The 22,599-nt window shown below is 39.7% G+C and overlaps 3 protein-coding genes across 6 annotated transcripts; all 3 read left to right on the top strand.

The window, feature by feature from the left end:
* Positions 1 to 222: 222 nt before the first annotated feature.
* Positions 223 to 19,718, top strand: LOC115668606 (probable inactive poly [ADP-ribose] polymerase SRO5). 4 transcript variants are annotated; one of them, XR_008816284.1, is made up of 8 exons: positions 223 to 850; positions 1,324 to 1,565; positions 1,676 to 1,812; positions 1,920 to 2,015; positions 2,179 to 2,274; positions 2,440 to 2,549; positions 18,933 to 19,014; positions 19,363 to 19,718. XR_008816284.1 is itself a non-coding variant. In XM_056310217.1 (7 exons), exons 1-6 carry the CDS (start codon positions 288 to 290, stop codon positions 2,545 to 2,547), a joined length of 1,242 nt encoding a protein of 413 aa, XP_056166192.1. In that variant the 5' UTR covers positions 223 to 287; the 3' UTR covers positions 2,548 to 2,549; positions 3,225 to 3,608. The 4 variants fall into 4 exon arrangements, 2 of the variants coding, with proteins under 2 accessions (XP_056166192.1, XP_056166193.1); XR_008816283.1 differs by having other exon boundaries at positions 18,930 to 19,014; XM_056310217.1 differs by lacking the exons at positions 18,933 to 19,014; positions 19,363 to 19,718 and adding an exon at positions 3,225 to 3,608.
* LOC130137828 (probable inactive poly [ADP-ribose] polymerase SRO5) lies at positions 8,572 to 11,613 on the top strand. Its single transcript, XM_056310219.1, has 6 exons — positions 8,572 to 8,786; positions 9,192 to 9,787; positions 10,259 to 10,500; positions 10,612 to 10,748; positions 10,857 to 10,952; positions 11,404 to 11,613. The coding sequence occupies exons 1-4, from the start codon at positions 8,574 to 8,576 to the stop codon at positions 10,689 to 10,691; spliced, it is 1,131 nt and encodes a 376-aa protein (XP_056166194.1). The 5' UTR covers positions 8,572 to 8,573; the 3' UTR covers positions 10,692 to 10,748; positions 10,857 to 10,952; positions 11,404 to 11,613.
* LOC115666932 (probable inactive poly [ADP-ribose] polymerase SRO2) lies at positions 16,022 to 18,154 on the top strand. Its single transcript, XM_056309227.1, has 4 exons — positions 16,022 to 16,252; positions 16,424 to 17,015; positions 17,488 to 17,729; positions 18,084 to 18,154. Exons 2-4 carry the CDS (start codon positions 16,453 to 16,455, stop codon positions 18,152 to 18,154), a joined length of 876 nt encoding a protein of 291 aa, XP_056165202.1. The 5' UTR covers positions 16,022 to 16,252; positions 16,424 to 16,452.
* Positions 19,719 to 22,599: the final 2,881 nt, after the last annotated feature.

Below are 22,599 nucleotides of genomic sequence, written 5' to 3'. Positions count from 1 at the left end.
TTTCCTGTTCTCGCTCTGTTTGTTTTCATCTCCTTGCATCATTCCATCACCAGACCTTGAGAATCAGCCGTTTAGTGCTTTTGGTTGGCAATTCGTGAGGTTCTGTTTTGCAGCTGCGATCCCTCCATGACTAAAAGCTTCGGATCTTCATTCGTTCCGTGTTTCGATTGTTCTTTCTTCAATCCGTACCATTTTTGCGGTAGTTTTTTGTTTTAAATTTTTGTGAATCGCATCCTTTTTTTTTTTTTTTTAACGCAGTTCTTTGGGACTTCTCTCTTCGGTCAAGAATGGCGCCCTATACGCATGGATGTCGTTCACCCACTGTACACACGGCCACTCCTGATGCAGTGGCACGTAAATTCAACCATCCGGCAATTGATCTCAACCGTCCACCTCTGGACGATCCGATGGACGATCATGATCCGAATTCATCCGTCACCGATTGCAAGAGTGTTGTCTCTGCTGATCAATCTGGCACTCCTCCGTTGCTGTTCAACGGCAGTATGTTGGTGGAACTCAGCGAGGGACACAAGGTCCACCGCCTTATCAAAGAGGACTTCTCGAGGCTAGCTGCGCTTGGGATGCAAGTTACCTTGGCGGCAATCCACGCGAATTGCTGCTCTGATGTCTCGGCAAAAGCACGGTACCAAGCGTTTCAAGTTTACTCAAAGGCAGTGCAGAAGAAAGGCGGCGACAACACCGCCAACGTGAAATGCGCATGGTATGCGGCTTCGAAGGAAGAGGTATTCAAGATCTTGTCCAATGGTTTTGGCTACAGTGGGAGGCCCGAGAACAATGGCTTGTATGGTTGTGGAGTTTATTTTGCTCCTTATGGTTATCCTCTTGAAAGGTACCGAAATTTGATTCTTTTCCCTTTTATTCCGTAAATAATCGAGAGATACTATTTGGAAAACGGTACAATCACGGAGACAAGCTAATTTAGTGCATTAGTATATTTCCCTTTCATGCTATGATTGGTTAAATCCAATACAAGGAGTATATTTCTTGAGCATATGGTTTCTTGACTCATGTTAGTATGTTGTGCATGTGATGACATAGGCCTTGATTATCCTTGTAATGCTTTTGCAATTTAAATCTGCCCCTATCAAATGCATAAATAATCGAGAGAGATACTGTTTGGAAAGTGGTACGATCACAAAGATACGTTGATTTAGCGCGTTAGAATATTTCCCTTCTAATCTATGATCGGTTAAATTTATAGAATGAGTTTGTTTCACGAGCATGTTGTTTCTCGACTCATCTTAGTATGCTGTGCATGTGATGATATTGCTCTTAGATAGTTTCTCTGTAATGCTTCAGCAGTGTAATATCCGCTCCTACAGATGAAGATGGGCTAAGGCATCTATTGCTTTGTCGGGTCATACTGGGGAAATCAGAACTTGTCAATCCTGGCTCGGAACAATCTCATCCCAGTTCGGAAGAGTACGACATGGCCGGCAACGGCTTATCATTTTCGATGAGATTGAGAATTTGGAGTAGTCATCTGAACATTTGTGTGTTGCCGGTGTACATTGTGAGCTTTAGATTCCCTTCTTGCTCAAGAGGTAATAAAATTTTCTTTCTCAATCCTACTTTTACATTGACCATGTTTGTGTGTTTGACTTTGTTTGTCCTATCAGCCATGTCTGATGATTGTGAGATAAATATGAAATAGGGTTCTTGACAACTCCAGAGAAGCCGCAAAAATTGGGTACCCCTTCAACACCACTTTCGAGTTTGATTTGGGAACTCTTGAAGATTTTACCTCCGTCTGATGTCAGCTTGATCTACAAGCATTATAAGGACCACAAAGCAAGTGCCACATCAGCATTTTTATCACTAAGTTCTTGGCTTTTAAGCTTTATCTTCTGCTTACCTTTAATTTTGAAATTAGCTTAACACATTGTCATCATTTCCAGAGGGGGAAGATTCCAAGGCACGAGCTAATACAAAAATTAAGGGAAATAGCAAGGGCTTGGTTACTGATTGAAATTATAAAAAGTCTCAGAACTAAGGTATAGTTTATGATTCCATTGACAAACCATAGATCGAAGTATCATAAGGACCACAAAGCAAGTGCCACATCAACATTGTCATCGCTTAGGTCTTGGCTTTTAAGCTTTATCTTCTACTACTTTAATTTTGAAATTAGCTTCACACAATATCATCATTTTCCAGGAGAGGAAGAGTCCAACTAATGAGCTGATACAAAAAATCAGGAAAGTAGCAGGGGATTGGTTGCTGATTGAAATCTTTAAAACTTTCACAACTAAGGTGCGAATTATGATTCCTTTGATAAACAATAGTTCGAAGTATCATAAGGACCACAAAGAAAGTGCCAAATGAACATTGACATCACTTAGTTCTTGGCTTTTAAGCTTTATCTTCTAGATAGCTTTAATTTTGGAATTACCTTAACAGGTTGTCATCATTTTCCAGGAAGGGAAGATTCCAAGGCATGAGCTGATACGAGAATTCAGGCAAGTAGGTGGGGATAGGGTGGTGATTGGAATCATTAAAAGTCTCAAAACTGATGGGATAATTTGAAGGTGAAACACTCACAACTCTAATGAATTTGGTTTAATTACTAACATTCCCCGTAAAACCGAATTCTCTTCCATTAATCATTCCAAGCAGACTCTTGAACTTCTGAAAGGCATCAATCTTGAGAGGTTTCATAAATATATCTGTTACTTGATCTCTTGTCTTCACATGCGACACTTCAATTTCCTTATCTCAGAACTAAGGTGTGGATTACGATTCCTTTGATAAACAGTAGTTCGAACGCACATATAGGCCTTTATGTCAAGTCATGGATAGAGAGAGGTTAGGTTGCAACTTTTACACAACTTGGATGATGCATGGTTTCTGTTGCGGTGAGTTGATAGTGAAAATTGATGTTGACGCGTGGAATAATTGCAGGATAATTATTCTTACTGATTTTTACTGTGGGTGGGTGGATTCATTAGCCTTTGCTTGCCTTAGATATATGCATTTACATTTGGCTTTAGGGTTATAGCCATTATAGTTTGCTATGTATTATATGTTATAGTTCTTTGCACACAAGTTTCTTTTTGATCAAGCAGTTCTCTCTCTCTCTCTCTCTCTCTCTCTCTCTTGTTGGTCATTGATTTAGTGTTATTGTATAGAGAATAAAACATCTCTTTAGCATTGCATACTTACTATACACAAGAGAACTGAGTATAGTTCATTCCGTTTTACAGCAATTTGGGGCGTGAAGAGGCTGATTATGGGAGTATGGATGGACTTGAATGTGAATGGGATGTGAGGGGTGTTAATAAGTTTGGTTTTCATTATTGATGAGTTCCTCGCACACATCAAACCCAGCCAATGGTACACAAGATGTGGACGAGGAGGTGCATTTGGAATCATAGATAGGAAAAAGACTCTTTGGAATTTGTATGATATGCTGATCTTTTGGAATGATTGTGTTTACTTATAATCATCAACTGTAGTTTTTTCTTGGTTCCTATGTCGCATGACTGTTTCCAATGGAGATGGAGACCTTTGGATTTTGTATGATTGGCTTGTCTTTTGGAATATTTGTTTGCTTATGGACCTCAACTGTAGTTTTCCCTTGGTTCCCATGTCACATGACTATATGTTTCTAATAGAGAATGGGAAATCCTAGTGAAAGCAAAACTTTTCTTTGTTTGACATGTTGTGGGAATATTTATTGTATGATCTGTGTAATTACATAGGATATAATAATATTTCCATGAAATAACATGTCACAAGACAACAAGATCTTGAAATTTTGGTGGCAAGCCTCGATAAAAATGGCGGAATAGGGCTTGAGCTAGGAATGTTTAGGGGAAGAGTTATCTCTATCCACCTCTTTTTCAAAATTATGCATCTTTATTCAGCATGGTTCATGATATGTCTATTCAGGTTTCCTTTATGGGAGAGTAGCTTAGAGGTACTATGTGAGCCTGTTTATAAATGGTAGTCGACCTTATCAATGTGGTGGTGCTTGCTTTGCCTTCAAAGGTGCAAAACTGCAACTAAAAGTTTTCCTCCTTTGATAGGTAGCTTAATCTGCGGATTGGAGGTTAGATTCATGCCAAAATTTAGCTTGATTTCAATTGATTAAATTGAAAAAAAAGAAAAAACAAGGTCAGAGAATGTTATGGAAGAAGCCCAAGCCCAAGTCCCTGTATTATCGGTAGTTGGAAGCGGTTTCTATTGGACTCGGACTTGGCTCCGGTAGTAATGATGTAATCGAGTGACAGTTGTAGAGGTTGAAGGTTTGAAACAGGAATGGTTTCATTGAGGGGTATATTCACCTCTGTCTGGTTCCTTTCTTGCTCACTGATATATATATATACCGGAATAGGAACTCTGGACGGCGAAAGGCAATTTAGAAAACCATGTTGTCGAGTTTGGTTTGGACTATTTTTCTCGCCTCTGGGGTTTACTTTTTATCGACTTATGGTTTGCTTTCTTGTGGTTAGGCTAGAGGTGTTTTCTCTTTTTCTAAATAGAAATGGCAAAGTTACTCGGGAATATTTGCGGTCAGTCAGTGTGTAAAGTACGTTAGTGTTATAGCTTGGCTTTCTGTTTAAATGATCCAGGGAAACCTATAAATTTGTTAAAAAAAAGTTCTAACTACCGATGAATTGAGACCAACCCTAATGGACCAAGGCTCGAGTGCCAGAGTTGTGTTAGTTTGCTAGATTCCCGAGCATAGAACTGGGGACTTGAGCACGATCACAACTGCGCCGGACTCGGCCTCAGGAGACCCGATCCCAACTTCTGTGGATTTGGGTTCGGCCTCTAGGACTTGAGCTCGACCACTAAGGACCCGGCCACAAGTGTCGGGTTTCCCATGCTCCAGCGACGACGTCTCTGGTCCAAGCATCCATGTCTGCTCGTACTTCGAAAATTGATTGCTAAAATTTAAAAGAGAAAATCATTTTCCTTAATTTTAGGCCAAGTTTTTCGTTAACTATGAAAAGATTCACCGTTGACTCATTTTTCTAAAGGATTCCAAAGCCGGAAAATGATTCCAGATAGAAAATTTTCCGCGAAATAAATAGTGCTTCAAAAGGAAAATAGTTGCTGGGACTGGATTGCATTCTCTCTTTGACTTCCTTTTCTTTTATGGGAAAGCTGTACTTCTTTGCTTACCGGAAAAAAAGTCTAATCCCAATCTAGTTTTGCTGATTTAGAGTGAACACAAGACAAGAACGATGGATTGATTACGTCAGCCTTACTAGAGTCCTCGATGCCCACGGGACCCCACTGCCCAAGCTTGGGTCCACAGCACTTAAACTTGGAAGACGGAGTTATATGCAAGACTTTTCTGATATATGTGTTTCATAATATTCCCGAATTATTAGTTGAAATGTGACTTCCATATTATTTGTAAAGTACAATAAAAAAATGGGAAATTGAAAATATTTTTTAGCGAAGTTACTTTTCCTTGAAGCGATTCGAGGCTTGAGATTTTTTATTTTTGTTCGAATTGAGACAGTGTTACGATTTTTCAAATAAAGTGGGGCCATTTCTTACAAAGTTCACAGATGTGTGGTGGAAGGACATTTCTAGAGCTGCAGCTTGACAGCACTAAACCTATCCCATGTTTTAATTTTATTCCCTCTTTACCTGATGTGATAAACCCTCTCCCATATTTTAATTCTATTCCTTCTTTAACTAATGAAATAAACCTTATCCCTTGTTTTAATTATATTCCTCCTTTTGCTGATGTAATAAACCTATCTTAACTGGACGAGTAATAATTGTCCTTGCGTTCTAAGTAATTTGATTTTCTTGCTCGGCCAGAAGAGAACATATTCTTTTCTCACCACCATAACTTTTTTCTCAAACAGGGGTAACTTCAAACGAAAGTCAATGGGGAGCCAAATTTGGGATTTAAATGAAAGTTGGTGCTTTTTACGAGAAAAAAGTTCGGCGAATTGTCCTCGACCTAAAGTTGGTGCTTTTTAAGGGAAAAAGTTCTGGCCGAATTTTAATTAATGTAAAATGTTAACTAAACCCTAAGTGAACTTCATCAACATAAATTCATTGACAAAAATTAGTAAAATGTGAGCTAAACCTTAAGTGAACTTTATTGATATAATAAATTCATTGACAAAAATTAGTAAAATGTGAGCTAAACACAAGACAAGAACGATGGATTGATTAAAACGTCAGCCTTACTAGAGTCCTCGATGCCCACGGGACCCCACTGCCCAAGCTTGGGTCCACAGCACTTAAACTTGGAAGACGGAGTTATATGCAAGACTTTTCTGATATACGTGTTTCATAATATTCCCGAATTATTAGTTGAAATGTGACTTCCATATTATTTGTAAAGTATAATAAAAAAAATGGTAAATTGAAAATATTTTTAGCAAAGTTATTTTTCCGTGAAGCAATTCGAGGATTAATTTTTTTTTTTATTTTTGTTCGAATTGAGACGGTGTTACGATTTTTCAAATAAAGTGGGGCCATTTCTTACAAAGTTCACGGATGTGTGGTGGAAAGACATTTCTAGAGCTGCAGCTTGACAGCACTGAACCTATCCCACGTTTTAATTTTATTCCTTCTTTACCTGATGTGATAAAACCTATCCCATGTTTTAATTCTATTCCTTCTTCAACTAATGTAATAAACCTTATCCCTTGTTTTAATTATATTCCTCGTTTTGCTGATGTAATAAACCTATCTTAACTGGACGAGTAATAATTGTCCTTCCGTCTTAAGTAATTTGATTTTCTTGCTCGGCCAGAAGAGAACATATTCTTTTTCTTTTTCGGACATAAAATCTCTTTTACCTCTTTTTGACATCTTGGGGAGAAAAAGATGCCATAAATATAGGAGTATGCAAAACGGACCGCTGGACAGGGCCGTTGTATTGATTACGTCAGCCTTACTAGAGTCCTCGATGCCCACGGGACCCCACTGCCCAAGCTTGGGTCCACAGCACTTAAACTTGGAAGATGGAGTTATATGCAAGACTTTTATGATATATGTGTTTCATAATATTCCCGAATTATTAGTTGAAATGTGACTTCCATATTATTTGTAAAGTATAATAAAAAAAAGGGAAATTATATATATTTTTTAATTTTTTTCAAAAATTAGTAAAATGTTAACTAAACCGTAAATGAACTTCATCGACATCAATTCATTGACAAAAATTAGTAAAATGTGACCTAAACCCTAAGTGAACTTTATTGATATAAATTCATTGACAAAAATTAGTAAAATCCTGAACTAAACCTCTAACTGCTTGACCAAAAACTATAGAACCAAACTCTAAGTACCGCCTTCCGGTCTAGGAACAACGCCGGTCGGCCCCAAAATTGGGAACATATTCTTTCTTTCCGGTAAAACGTTCCACCTTAGAATCTTGAACCGACGGAACCGATCACCCTAATAAATATCGCTTTGCTCTGCAAATCGAAAAACAAACGTATAAATGTACTATATTGTCCAATTATTGATTAATAAAGTGAGTTGAAGGCAATCGATATATCCATTGTTTTCGTTATTGCAAATCGAAAGAGAACATTACTGGATCCCATATCATTGTAATTGCACGAAACTCAATTTTCATTTTATTGAATTTATATACACTTTACTTGATAGCTCGCATAAACTATGAAGAAATGATAGGCTGGTCATTACTTGAGAAATTTGTCTACGAAATTACATCAATTATTCTTATTTATGAAACAGCTCAATGTGTTCATAACAAAGTTCTTCGTTAGAAGCTTAACGTAATAGTTGAAGATGAGCCATATTACCTAAGCCCTTATCTACGAACCGACTTTCCAATAATTTGTTGACTTCTCTTTTTTGTCTCTCTCAACCACCCATTTTGCTTCTCCTTATCAAGAAATGTCTATTCTTTGCTCATAGGCAATGAGTTAGATGTCCACGCGAACCAAAAGAGGCAAATAATACTAAGAATTCGACACGTAACTAGCAAACAACGAGATAAAGTGATTTAGCCATGAAATTAAAAAATATTGTGATGCACCTATTGAAGTATTCATTAGAAGTTGACATGTCTCTTTTGTTTATTTTAAGCTAAATGGCAATCTTGGCTTCTCCTTAATTCAAAAACGTCTGTACATTTTTCAATTTTAGTGCACAAATTGTCAAAAAAAAACGTCTGTACATTTTTCAATTTTAGTGCACAAATTGTCAATAATATATACTACGAAACGAATTTTCTTGCTTAGTTCCTCGTCATAACTCCAGCACACATCAATAGAATGTTTATTTATGACATAATATACGAACATTTGAAGGCTTAATTAATTCTGCAAAGGGAAGACAAGATTTTCAATTTCAAGTTCCTGGTCATGCATGACACAAGGAAGACGATGTTTGATTATTAAACCGGCCTCGTTAACTTGTGCTGTTTTTGTTCCGAACCAAATCTTCTTTGTTTAAATATTCAACAAGTACGCTTAGATTTCCTTTTAATTCCAAAAAAAAAAAGAATTCATTAATTGTTCCATAGCAGTGTTAACAACCGACACTGCCAGAAAAAAGAAAAATGAAGAAGATCGTAGATACAATACGTGGGCCGGTGGATGTGTTGGAGGCACGAGAGAGAAGGCTGTTCCGTTGGTTTTCTTCTTCAAAATCCTCCTCTTATAAACTCAAACACGCCTCTTCCTCTTGTTCATGCAAAAGAAAAATTCAAACCCTACTCTCATTCGATTTCGCCATTCACGTACTTAATCCATTGCAGACGTTACGCACACTCGCCGACCAACCACCATTTCTCTCGTTCCAGAAACTGGGTATGAGTCCTTCTTCTTCTTGCTTTGATCGGAATCTTTATCGAAGCCCACAGAATTCGATCTCCCGAAAGCCTCTATAAGCTTCCAGACATGCGCACCCTTGTTTCTGAGAATTAGATTTCAACTTTCTCATTTCGTGTTCGGTCGCTCTGTTTGTTTTCCATCTTTTCGTGCTTCACTCGAGGACCAGACCTCGAGAATCAGTCCTTTAGTGCTTTTGGTTGGCATATCGTCAGGCTCTGTTTTGCAGCTGCGATCACTCCATGGACTGAAAGCTTTGGGTCTTCGTTGTTTCTGTGTTTCGGTTGTTATCTGTTCAATTGGTACCATTTTGCGTTAGCTTTTCGTTCTAGCAGTAGTAAAATTTTTGTGAATCGCTTCGTTTTTGTTTTTTTTCGGACACAGTATTTTGAGACGTTCCATCTGCGGTCAAGAATGGTGCACTACATGCATCAATGTCGGTCACCAACTCTCCAGACCGCGAATCCTGATGCAGTAGCACTCGAATTCAACCGTCCGGCAATTGATCTCAATCGTCTGGCTCAGGACGATCAGATGGACGATCAGGATCCGAATTCATCCGTCTCCAATTGCAGGACTATTGTCTCTGCCGGTCAATCCGGCACTCCTCCGTTTCTGTTCATCGGCAGCGGGTTGATGGAACTTGGCGAGAGAGACAAGGCCTATCGCCTTATCAAGGAGAGATTTGTTTCGAGGCTAGCTGCGTCTGGGGTGCAAGTTACCTTGGTGGCAATCCACCAGAATTGCTACTCTGGTGTCTCGGCGAAAGGACGGGCCCAAGCGTTTCAAGTTCACTCGCAGGCAGTGCAGATGAGAGGTGGTGACAACACTGCCAACATAGTGCACGCGTGGTACGCCACCTCGAAGGAAGAGGTATCCAAGATCTTGTCCTATGGATTTGGCTACAGTGGGAAGCCTGAGAACAATGGCTTGTATGGTTGTGGAGTTTATTTGGCTCCTCATGATCATCTTCTCGAAAGGTACCGTAGTTCTTCTTCTTTTCCCTTTAATTGCGTAAACAATTGAGAGATACTATTTGAAAAATTGCAATATCATGAAGATATGTTAATTTGGCATATTATTGTACTTCCCTTTCAAGGTATGATCAATTAAATCAAATACAAGTAGTATATTTCTCGAGCATATGTGTCTTGACTCATGTTAGTATGATGTGCATGTGATGATATAGGCCTTAGTTTCTTTGTAATGCTTTGGCAATGTTGAATACGCCCTTAATAATTGCACAAATAAACGAGAGGTTAGGTTTGGAAAATGGTAATGTGATGAAGATATGTTGATTTAGCTTGTTAGTGTATTTCCCTTTTAAGCCGTGATCGGTTAAATTTATAGAACGTGCATGTTTCAAGAGTATGACGTTTGTTGGCTCATGTTAGTATGTCGTGCATGTGATGATATTGGAGTTAGATAGTTTCTTTGTAATGCTTTGGCAGTGTTAAATCCGCTTCTATCGATGAAGATGGCCTGAGGCATCTTTTGCTTTGCCGGGTCATACTGGGGAAATCGGAGCTTGTCAGTCCTGGCTCGGAACAGTCTCATCCCAGTTCGGAGGAGTTTGACTCGGGAGTCGACGACTTATCATCTCCTAGGAGATACATTGTTTGGAGCACCCATATGAATACTCACGTGTTGCCGGAGTACATTGTCAGCTTTAAAGCCCCTTGTTGCTGGAGAGGTAATAAAATTTTCTTTCTCATTCGTGCTTTTGCATCGACCATTTTTGTGTGTTTGACTTTGTCCGTTCAATCAACCATATTTGATGATTTGTGAGATAAATATGAAATAGGGTGCTTGGCAACTCCGGAGAAGTCATTGAAATCGACTTCCACTTGGATACCATTTCCGGTTATGATTTCGGAACTCTAAAAAATCTTACCTCCATCTCGTGTCAGTTTAATCTCCAAGTATCATAAGGACTTCAAAGTAAGTGCCACATCGGCATTGTCATCATTTGGTTCTTGGCGTTCAAGATTTGTTTTTTGCTTACCTTTAATTTTGAAATTAGCCTAACACATTATCATCATTTTCCAGGAGAGAAAGATTCCAAGGCATGAGCTGATACAAAAATTCAGGCAAATAGCAGGGGACAGGTTGCTGAGCGGAATCTTTGAAAATCTCAGAACTAAGGTGTGGATTATGATCCCTTTAATAAATAGTAGTTTGAATGCACATCTATGTCTTTGGTGTCAAGTCATGGATAGAGCGAGCTTAGGTTGCATCGGAATACATTTGATGATAGTTTTACACTGAGTTGTTAGTGAAAACTGAAATCACCAGGAGGAATAATTGCAGGATAATTATTCTTATTGATTTTTAGTGTGGGTGGGTTGGTTATTGTTCTTTTCTCGCTTTAGATATATGCATTTACATTGGCGTTAAGGTTATTGCCATTTTTTTCTGCTATGGATTATATGGTAGCATTCTTTGCATGCAAGTTTCTTTTTGATCAAGTAGATCTCTCTGTCTCTCTCTCTCTATTGGTTGTGGGTCATTGATTTAATATCATTCTATAGAGAACAAACATCAGTTTAGCATAGGTATACACAAAGAAGAGAGTGTAATTTGTTCCGTTCTACAGCAATTTGGGGCGTCAAGCGGCTGATTATGGTATTGTGGATGGACTTGATAATGAATGAGGTGTGAGGCGTGTTAATAAGATTGGTTTTCATTTTGATGAGTTCCTAGCACACATCAGTCCGAGGCAATGGTACACAAGATGTGGAGGAGGAGGCCCATCCGGCATCATAGATAGGAAAAAGAATCCTTTGGAATTTTTTTAATCTGCTGATATTGGTATATTTGTGTTTGCTTCTAATCATCAGCTATAGTTTTCTCCTGGTTCTTATGTCACATGACTGTTTGTTTCCAATAGGGATGGAGACCATTGGAATTTGTATGATTGGCTTTTGGAATATTTGTTTGCTTATGTTCCTTAGGCGTAGTTTTTTCTTGGTTTCTATGTCACATGAAAGCAAAACTTTTCTTTGTTTGACATGTTATGGAAATATTCATGGTATGATCTACGCAATTATGTAGGAGATAATTACATTTCCATCTAATGACGTGCCACAACACGACCAAATTCTAAAAATTTTTCGGCAAGACTTGATAAAAATGGTGGAATAGTGCTTTAGCTAGTAGGGTTTATGAGGCCTTAGTTGCAATAATAAGCGATCTAATGCGGTGATACCGACCAGCTAAGCTTAGGTCAAGGTTTGGGTTGGCATAAAATGATTCCTGTAATGCCGTTTTGGCATAGGCATGGTCACTGGGGTCTAGAACCCGACCTTGAGGGATTTGGTCCCAGCTGAGTACTCGGGCACAATTGTTGGGGATCCAAGCATGGGCATTGGGGACTTAGTCACAATGTTGAGGGACCTAGGCCCAGCTTTTGAGTACCGAGCCTAGCTGTCGAGGAACTGGGACTGACCTCGATGGACTTATAGCCTTAGTGCCGGTGACTTGTGCGTGGTCCTAGGTACTCGAGCATGGAACCCGGACCCGAGCATGGGCGCCAGTGAATTGGGCCCGACCTCGAGAGACCCAAGCCGAACTACTATGGACTTGGGCTTGGCCTCTAGGACTTGAGCCCAATCGCTAAAGACCCGGGCACAAGTGTTGGAATTCCCTTGCTCGAGTGCCGAGGTCTCCGGTCTAAGCCTCCATGTCAAGTCAAATTTTCAAAAATTGATTTCTAAATTTTATAAAAGGAAATCATTTTCCTTAATTTCTGGCTAGGTTTTCCATTGATTACAAAAAGAATTTCGTTTAAGCGATCAAAATGTCGAAACATAATTTCCAATAAAAATTTTCCTGTGAAACAAATAGAACTTTAAAAAGAAAATAGTTGTTGGGAGTGGATTGCATTTTCTCCTTTACTTTCTTTTCTTTTATGGGAAAGCTGTACTTCTTTGCTTGCCGGAAAAAGGTCTAATCCCAAACCACTCTTGCAGGTTTAGAATGAGGACAAAACAAGAATGACGGATTGATGAAGCCAACTTTGTTGTTTTCCTTATTTTTCCATTTCTTTTTTGAGAAATTATATAATGATAGGATATACTTTTCCTAGTCAGTGCGAAAATAGCAATTTCCAGCAGAAGAAGAAAGAATCAGGTATTTACTAATTAGGAAAAACCATTCATAGTACAACTTATTGTTGAAACCTAACCAAAGACGCCGCCAATTCCATCCTTGACTAATTCAATCAAATTAAATTATCAATCTCAAATACCATAATTATTCTAAAGAAAGGTTGTGTTGATAAGATGTTATAATCTTAAATCCACTAATACTTTGCTTGGTTAAGTAATATCGGAAGGATAGTCATTGATACTTTGATAGGTATCTAAGGTAACTCGCCTATTTTGGTGGTGTGAATTTCAATTTCACTATAACCAAAGAGATTATATTACTCTTTTTATATTGACAAGGGTGGCGAGTGGCATCAGTGACAGCAACGGCACTGAATGTTACCGTAAGGGCCATCGACTATGGGATATTCAGTTTGAGCCATAGTAATTTCGCACTACTCGCGACTAGAAGGTCTGAGATTGACAAGCTTGTCACCACAGCCTTACCAAAATGCTAGTAACTAGGAAGTTTCACTACACAATGTATGTCGCAGCTAATCAATGAGAATGAGCCGTTTCGAAGTCTTCCAATGATGTGAATTGAATGAGTGACCTTGTGCAAAAGATTAAATTACTCCACTAGACATAGTTATATACTTTGTTTTGGGCCGCAACTAATATTACTTGATCATTTTTCAGCGGAATAAAATGAAGATTTGAAATTAATTTAACTATAAAAAATTAGAGAGTTTCCACAGTGAGTGATACTTAACTTGATTAAAAGAGATTTTTCAAAATTTAATTTGACTAAGAACGGAATTGTTTTTTGGTCGAAACTAAGAATGGAGTTTTTTTTTATATTGTCCCATCTCTAACTTTCCTCACTTTCTGATTTATGCTCTGCCTATGCGGGAGTCGAACCCCACATTTGTGATACTAGCGTCCCCACCCCCGCAAACCCTTTGCCAATAGGGCCACGTGCCTACTAAATTGCAGTATTCATTAAACACATTGGTCTGTGTGCAATCTCTTGCTCTTAAGCCCGCCTTTGAGATATTTGCTTCTTGAAAAGTTGCAGTATTCACAAAAAATAAATGATTTGAAAAATATTTTCTTAAAATTATTGCTCGTATCATTTACAAATGTGAATGAACGAAAAATATTTCCATCGTCCATGAAAATATTTAGATATAACTTATTATCTATAATGAAAATAGTTTTCATTGACTAATTACACCTTGAAACTCCAGTCACCGCCGTCCATGGCCACGAGCTCGAGTGGTTATGGCGGCTTTGGGCTTGTACTCTAGCTTGGGAAACCATGGCAGTGAGCTCTAGATTTGGTAAGCTCCAGATGTGAAATCACAAGTGGCCCGAGCCCGGAGAGAGAGAGTGAGAACCATTGTACGCGAACACCACTCGCCATGGTAATTTGGCTGATGGGTCTTTGCAAATTCTTCTCCCATCAATGCACCATGAACTGCCGCATGCCTACTAATAAGTTGCGTATGGTTGTTAGGATTTGAGTTTGCATAAGATAACAATTTATCATATCCGGTGTTTGACAACGCCCTCCGGACCTAATAAACTCGGATATATCCGAATAAAACGCTGAATAAGAAATCCGGGGTAGGAGATGTGATAAACTAAGATTGGATGAAAAAAATTTAAATAGTTACTCAACAAAACAAGGAAATCATTGTCACTACAGATGACCGTGTAATCACCGATGCCTCCGACCACCGCCAATAGTCATCATCGGCGAGCCGATCTTATATTTTATTTTTCATTTTTCGTCTTTTATTTTTTTTTCTTTAAAAAAAATCAAATTTTTCGTTATTTTTCTTTTTCTTTTTTTGTTATTGTCTTTGCTTCTCCTTCGGCCGGCCATAGGCGAGTTCACCGAAATCTTGAGCTCACCAATCTGGCAAGATTCGAACCTCGCCGATCTGGCGAGGGTCAAGTAAGCTGGCTTCCGGCGGGCTCGACCTCTTCGGATCTGGAGAGGTAGAACCTCGGCTCAAGCTCGCCTGTGGCCGATCGCCAGTCGTTGTCGTGGCCGGCGATCGGCCGAAGAAGAAGAAAAAAGAAAAATAAAGAAAATAAAGAAATAAAACAAATAAAAGTAAAAAAATTATTAAAAGGAGTGCAAAGAGGAAAATCAAATCAGAATCGAACCAACCGGCTGAAAATATTTTTTAGTACATTTTCAGGTTTTAGCCAAACACTAGAAAATATAGTCATTTTCTGGAAAATGACTTCATAGAAAACATTTTCCAGAAATGTCACATTTTTCGCGAAACAAACGGAGCCTAATTGTCAATAATACGAAAGGATTATTTCTAGTTTAGTTCCTCATCATAGCTTCGGCACCCACCAATAGAATATTTATTTATGATGTTATATATGAGCATTAGGAGATTTAATTAATTCTTTGAATGAGCGACAACCATCGCCTTCTCAATCATAAATATTTTACCTTTTTTGTTTCACCAGTACATTCGTTTTTTTAATCAAACCCCAATACATTCTATTATTTAAACGGTCGCGTGATCTTTTGTTTTTCACCGATTGATTCTCTACCGATTATTAAACTGTTTTGGCACGGAAATATTTTACCTTTCATGTTTCACCCAAGATTCTACACCAATTACTAAGCTGGTTTTGTTAACTAGCGCTTTAACGGTATTCATTAATCTTACTTGATAAAGATGGATTTTCATTTGCAACTTCCTGGTCACGCACAACACACAAGGGAGACAATGGTTGAAAATGACAAATTTTCTTTATTTAATATTCAACAAGCGTTTCAGAACACTTGTTAACACCCGACACCGTCAGATAAAAAGACAAATCAAGAAGATTGTTGAGACAATTCTTCTTCAAAATCCTATTGTGTGGGTGGGTGTGTGAGAGGAACGAGAGAGAAGGCTGTTCTGCTTGTTTTCTTCTTCAAAATCCTCCCCTTTTAAACTCAAACTCGCCTCTTCCTCTTATTATTTAAGCAAAAGAAAAAACTTAAAACCCTACTCTCTCTTTCAATCTCGCCACTCTCACATTCACTCCGCAGCAGACGTTACGCGCCCACGCGGACCAACCTTCATTTCTCTCGTTCGAGAAATCAAGTACGAGTCCTTCTTCTTCTTGCTTTGATCGGTATCTTTCTTGAAGCCCACAGAATCCGATCTGCTGAAAGCCTCTATAAGCTTCCCGAGATGCGTACCCGTGTTACTGAGAATTAGATTTTCAACTTTCTCGTTTCATGTTCTCGCTCTGTTTGTTTTCATCTCCTTGCATCATTCCACGACCAGACCTTGAGAATCAGTCGCTTAGTGCTTTTGGTTGGCAATTCGTGAGGTTCTGTTTTGCAACTGCGATCCCTCCATGACTAAAAGCTTCGGATCTTCATTCGTTCCGTGTGTCGATTGTTCTTTCTTCAATCCGTACCATCTTTGCGGTAGTTTTTCGTTTTAGCAGTAGTAAAATTTTTGTGAATCGCTTCCTTTTTTTTTTTTTTTTTTAACACAGTTCTTTGGGACTTCTCTCTTCGGTCAAGAATGACGCACTATACGCATGGATGTCGTTCACCCACTGTACACACGGCCACTCCTGATGCAGTGGCACGTAAATTCAACCATCCGGTAATTGATCTCAACCGTCCACCTCTGGACGATCCGATGGACGATCATGATCCGAATTCATCCGTCATCGATTGCAAGAGTGTTGTCTCTGCTGATCAATCTGGCACTCCTCCGTTGCTGTTCAACGGCAGTATGTTGGTGGAACTCAGCGAGGGACACAAGGTCCACCGCCTTATCAAAGAGGACTTCTCGAGGCTAGCTGCGCTTGGGATGCAAGTTACCTTGGTGGCAATCCACGCGAATTGCTGCTCTGATGTCTCGGCAAAAGCACGGTACCAAGCGTTTCAAGTTTACTCAAAGGCAGTGCAGAAGAAAGGCGGCGACAACACTGCCAACGTGAAATGCGCATGGTATGCGGCTTCGAAGGAAGAGGTATTCAAGATCTTGTCCAATGGTTTTGGCTACAGTGGGAGGCCTGAGAACAATGGCTTGTATGGTTGTGGATTTTATTTTGCTCCTTATGGTTATCCTCTTGAAGGGTACCCAAATTTGATTCTTTTCCCTTTTATTCCGTAAATAATTGAGAGATAGTATTTGGAAAATGGTACAATCACGGAGATAAGCTAATTTAGCGCGTTAGTATATTTCCCTTTCATGCTATGATCGGTTAAATCCAATACAAGGAGTATATTTCGCGAGCATATTGTTTCTTGACTCATCTTAGTATGTTGTGCATGTGATGACATAGGCCTTAATTATCCTTGTAATGCTTTTGCAATTTAAATCTGCCCTATTAAATGCATAAATAATCGAGAGAGATACTGCTTGGAAAGTGGTACGATCACGAAGATACGTTGATTCAGCGCGTTAGTTTATTTCCCTTCTAAGCTATGATCGGTTAAATCTATAGAATGAGTTTGTTTCACGAGCATGTTGTTTCTCGACTCATGTTAGTATGCTGTGCATGTGATGATATTGCTCTTAGATAGTTTCTCTGTAATGCTTCGGCAGTGTAATATCCACTCCTTCAGATGAAGATGGCCTAAGGCATCTATTGCTTTGTCGGGTTATACTGGGGAAATCAGAGCTTGTCAGTCCTGGTTCGGAACAATCTCATCCCTGTTCGGAAGAGTACGACTCGGCCGGCAACAGCTTATCTTTTTTGACGAGATTCAGAATTCAGAGCAGTCATCTGAACACTCGCGTGTTGCCGATGTACATTGTGAGCTTTAGATTCCCTTCTTGCTCGAGAGGTAATAAAATCTTCTTTCTCAATCCTACTTTTACATCGACCGTGTTTGTGCGTTTGACTTTGTTTGTCCTATCAACCACGTCTGACGATTGTGAGATAAATATGAAATAGGGTTCTTGACAACTTCGAAGAAGCCGCAAAAATTGAGTACCCCTTCGACACCACTTTCAAGTTTGATTTGGGAACTCTTGAAGATCTTACCTCCATATGATGTTAGCTTGATCTACAAGTATCATAAGGACCACAAAGCAAGTGCCACGTCTAAATTTTTATCACTAAGTTCTTGGCTTTTAAGCTTTATCTTCTGTTTACCTTTAATTTTGAAGTTAGCTTAACACATTGTCATCATTTCTAGTGGGGGAAGATTCCAAGGCACGAGCTGATACAAAAATTAAGGGAAGTAGCAAGGGATTGGTTGCTGATTGAAATTATAAAAAGTCTCAGAACTAAGGTATAGTTTATGATTCCATTGACAAACCATAGTTCGAAGTATCATAAGGACCGCAAAGCAAGTGCCACATCAACATTGTCATCGCTTAGTTCTTGCTTTTAAGCTTTATCTTCTGCTACTTTAATTTTGAAATTAGCTTAACACAATGTCATCATTTTCCAGGAGAGGAAGAGTCCAACTCACGAGCTGATACAAAAAATCAGGAAAGTAGCAGGGGATAGGTTGCTGATTGAAATCTTTAAAACTTTCACAACTAAGGTGTGAATTATGATTCCCCTGACAAACAGTAGTTCGAAGTATCACAAGGACCACAAAGCAAGTGCCACATCAACGTTGACATCACTTAGTTCTTGGCTGTTAAGCTTTATCTTCTACGTAGCTTTAATTTTGAAATTAGCTTAAGAGGTTATCATTTTTTTCCAGGAAGGGAAGATTCCAAGGCATGAGCTGATACGAGAATTCAGGCAAGTAGGTGGGGATAGGGTGGTGATTGGAATCATTAAAAGTCTCAAAACTGATGAGATAATAACACTCACAACTCTAATGAATTTGGTTTAATTACTAACATTCCCCGTTAAACCAAATTCTCTTCCATGAATCATTCCAAGCAGACTCTTGAACTTCCGAAATGCATCAATCTTGAGAGGTTTCATAAACATATATGTTATTTGATCTCTTGTCTTCACATGCGACACTTCAATTTCCTTCTCTCAGAACTAATGTGTGGATTATGATTCCTTTGATAAACAGTAGTTCGAACACACATCTAGGCCTTTATGTCAAGCCATGGATAGAGAGAGGTTAGGTTGCAACTTGAATGATGGTTTCTGTTGCGGTGAGTTGATAGTGAAAATTGATGTTGACACGAGGAATATAAGCGGGGTAATTATTCTTACTGATTTTTCCTATGGGTGGGTGGATTCATTAGGCTTTGCTTGCCTTACATATATGCATTTACATTTGGCTTTAGGGTTATATCCATTATAGTTTGCTATGTATTATATGTTATAGTTCTTTGCACACAAGTTTCTTTTTTATCAAGCAGATCTCTCTCTCTCTCTCTCTCTCTCTCTCTGTTGTTGGTCATTGATTTAGTGTTATTATATAGAGAACAAAACATCTCTTTAGCATTGGATACTTACTACACACAAGAGAACTGAGTATAGTTCATTCCGTTTTATAGCAATTTGGGGCGTGAAGAGGCTGATCATGGGAGTATGGATGGACTTGAATGTGAATGGGATGTGAGGGGTGTTAATAAGTTTGGTTTTCATTATTGATGAGTTCCTAGCACACATCAACATGAGCCAATGGTACACAAGATGTGGACGAGGAGGTGCATTTGGAATCATAGATAGGAAAAAGACTCTTTTGGAATTTGTATGATATGCTGATCTTTTGGAATGTTTGTGTTTACTTATAATCATCAACTGCAGTTTTTTCTTGGTTCCTATGTCGCATGACTGTTTCCAATGGAGATGGAGACCTTTGGAATTTGTATGATTGGCATGTCTTTTGGAATATTTGTTTGCTTATAAACCTTAACTGTAGTTTTCCCTTGGTTACCATGTCACATGACTATTTGTTTCTAATGGAGAATGGGAAATCCTAGTGAAAGCAAAACTTTTCTTTGTTTGATATGTTGTGGGAATATTTATTGTATGATCTGTGTAATTACATGGGATATAATAACATTTACATGAAATAACATGTCACAACACAACCAGATCCTGAAATTTCGATGGCAAGCCTCGATAAAAATGGCGGAATAGGGCTTGAGTTAGGAATGTTTAGGGGAAGATTTATGTCTATCCACCTCTTTTTAAAAATTATGCATCTTTTTTCAGCATGGTCCATGATTTGTCTATTCAAGTTTCCTTTATGGGAGAGTAGCTTAGAGGTACCATGTGAGCCTATTTATAAATGGTTGTCGAACTTATCAATGTGGTGGTGCTTGCTTTGCCTTCAAAGATGCAAAACTACAACTAAAAGTTTTCCTCCTTTGATAGGTAGCTTAATCTGCGGATTGGAGGTTAGATTCATGCCAAAATTTAGCTTGATTTCAATCGATTGAATTGAAAAAAACAAGGTCAGAGAATGTTATGGAAGAAGCCCAATCCCAAGTCCCTGTATTATCGATAGTTGGAAGCGGTTTCTATTGGACTTGGACTTGGCTCCGGTGGTAATGATGTAATCGAGTGACAGTTGTTGAGGTTGAAGGTCTGAAACAGGAATGGTTTCATTGAGGGGTATATTCACCTCTATCTGGTTCCTTTCTTGCTCACCGATAGATATACTGGAATAGGAACTCTGGACGGCAAAAGGCAATTTAAACAACCATGTTGTCGAGTTTGGTTTGGACTAATTTTCTCGCATGTGGGGTTTGCTTTTTATCGACGTACGGTTTGCTCTCTTGTGGTTAGGCTAGAGACATTTTCTCTTTTTCTAAATAGAAATGGCAATATCACTCGGGGATATTTGCGGTCAGTTAGTGTGTAAAGTAAATTAGTGTTGTAGCTGACCTTTCTGTTTAAATGATCCAGGGAAACCTGTACATTTGTTAAAAAAAGTTCTAGCTACCGATGAATTGAGACCAACCCTGATGGACCAAGGCTCGGGTGCTAGTAAGTTGTGTGCGTTTGCTAGATTCCCGAGCATGGAACTGGGGACTTGAGCACAAGCACAACTGCGCTGGGCCCAGCCTCAAGAGACCCGATCCCAACTTCTATGGATTTGGGTTCAGCCTCTAGGACTCGAGCTCGACCACTAAGGACCTGGCCACAGGTGTCGGGTTTCCATGCTCCAGCAACGATGTCTCTGGTCTAAGCATCCATGTCTACTTGTACTTTGAAAATTGATTTCTAAAATTTAAAAGAGAAAATCATTTTCCTTAATTTCAGGCCAAGTTTTCCGTTAACTATGAAAAGATTCACCGTTGACTCATTTTTCTATGGGATTCCAAAGCCGGGAAATGATTACAGATAGAAAATTTTTCGCCAAATAAATAGTGCTTCAAAAGGAAATTAGTTGCTGGGATTGGATTGCATTCTCTCTTTGGCTTCCTTTTCTTTTATGGGAAAGCTATACTTCTTTGCTTACCGGAAAAAAAGTCTAATCCCAATCTAGTCCTGCTGATTTAGAGTGAACACAAAACAAGAACGATGGATTGATTATGCCAGCCTTACTAGAGTCCTCGATGCCCACGGGACCCCACTGCCTAAGCTTGGGTCCTCAGCACTTAAATTTGGAAGACGGAGTTGTATGCGAGACTTTATGTGTTTCATAATATTCCCGAATTATTAGTTGAAATGTGACTTCCATATTATTTGTAAAGTATAATAAAAAAAACGGGAAATTGAAAATATTTTTTAGCAAAGTTATTTTTCCGTGAAGAAATTCGAGGCTTAAATTTTTTTTATTTTTGTTCGAATTGAGACGGTGTTACGATTTTTCAAATAAAGTGGGGCCCTTTCATACAAAGTTCACATAGGGGTGTAAACGGTTCGGTTCGGTTCGGTTTTCTTGAAAAACCAAACCGAACCGAACCGTTAAGGGTTCCTCCTTGAACCGAACCAAATAGGAACCGAACCGAATTGGAACCGAACCGATAAGCCGATTTTATTCGGTTTGGTTCGGTTTTCAATTTCTTCTTCTTTTTTATTCGGTTCGATATGGCTGTGCAATAATCTCTCGCCCAAGGCACAGGGTCAGAGACGACTTGGAGCGGACGATGCAGAGAAACGAAAACACTACCACACAGATCGACCGCCATTGAAACACCCACCTCACAACCTCCGCCACCACCACCCACCCGCCCACCCCCGCCGCCATTTCCCCTCTCCTCCGCCCCTCCTCCTCCCCCTCCCCCTCCTTCCACCGCCGCGACCTCGACTTTCTGGCGAGCCCCTTTTTTCGGCCCTCAACCTCGCCGTTTACCCGAGCAAATTCGCTCAAGCGAAGCCTCTGTTTTGATCGGTTTAGGCTAGCTTGAGTTGAGCCCGCATTCACTTGGAATCTGACTCGGGTGCGGCTCGATTTTGATCAGCTCCCGGGCCGAATTCGATGGAGCCGACAGCTCTAACCCTAGCCGGATCCGCCGACGCCGCGCTGGAGTCGCTCCTCCCAGAGGACATCCGGCGCCTGATAGCCCCGCCGCCGGAGAGCGCCAGTTCCTTCACAGCGCTCCTCGAGCTCCCCCCGACCTGGGCCCTTGAGCTCCTCCACTCGCCCGAGGCGCCTAATTCGCGGGGCGTCGCCGTCTTCGGCGACCCCGCGAGGCTGTTCCTGCACTGCCTCGGCGACGGCGGCGGCGGTGGCGGCAATTGCAAGGTTGAGGCTTGGGACTCGAGCGAGTCGATGGGGAGGAAGAAGAAGAAGAGCAGGGACGGCGGCGAGAGGAAGAGTGTGGAGGGCCGTGAGG

The sequence above is a fragment of the Syzygium oleosum genome, unplaced genomic scaffold (assembly GCF_021117445.2).
Source record: "Syzygium oleosum isolate NSW1041296 unplaced genomic scaffold, Sole_v2.1 Sole_v2.03, whole genome shotgun sequence".
Lineage (NCBI taxonomy): Eukaryota > Viridiplantae > Streptophyta > Magnoliopsida > Myrtales > Myrtaceae > Syzygium > Syzygium oleosum.
The sequence above is the reverse complement of the archived record's forward strand: the minus strand, read 5'-3'. Positions and strand labels throughout refer to the sequence as shown.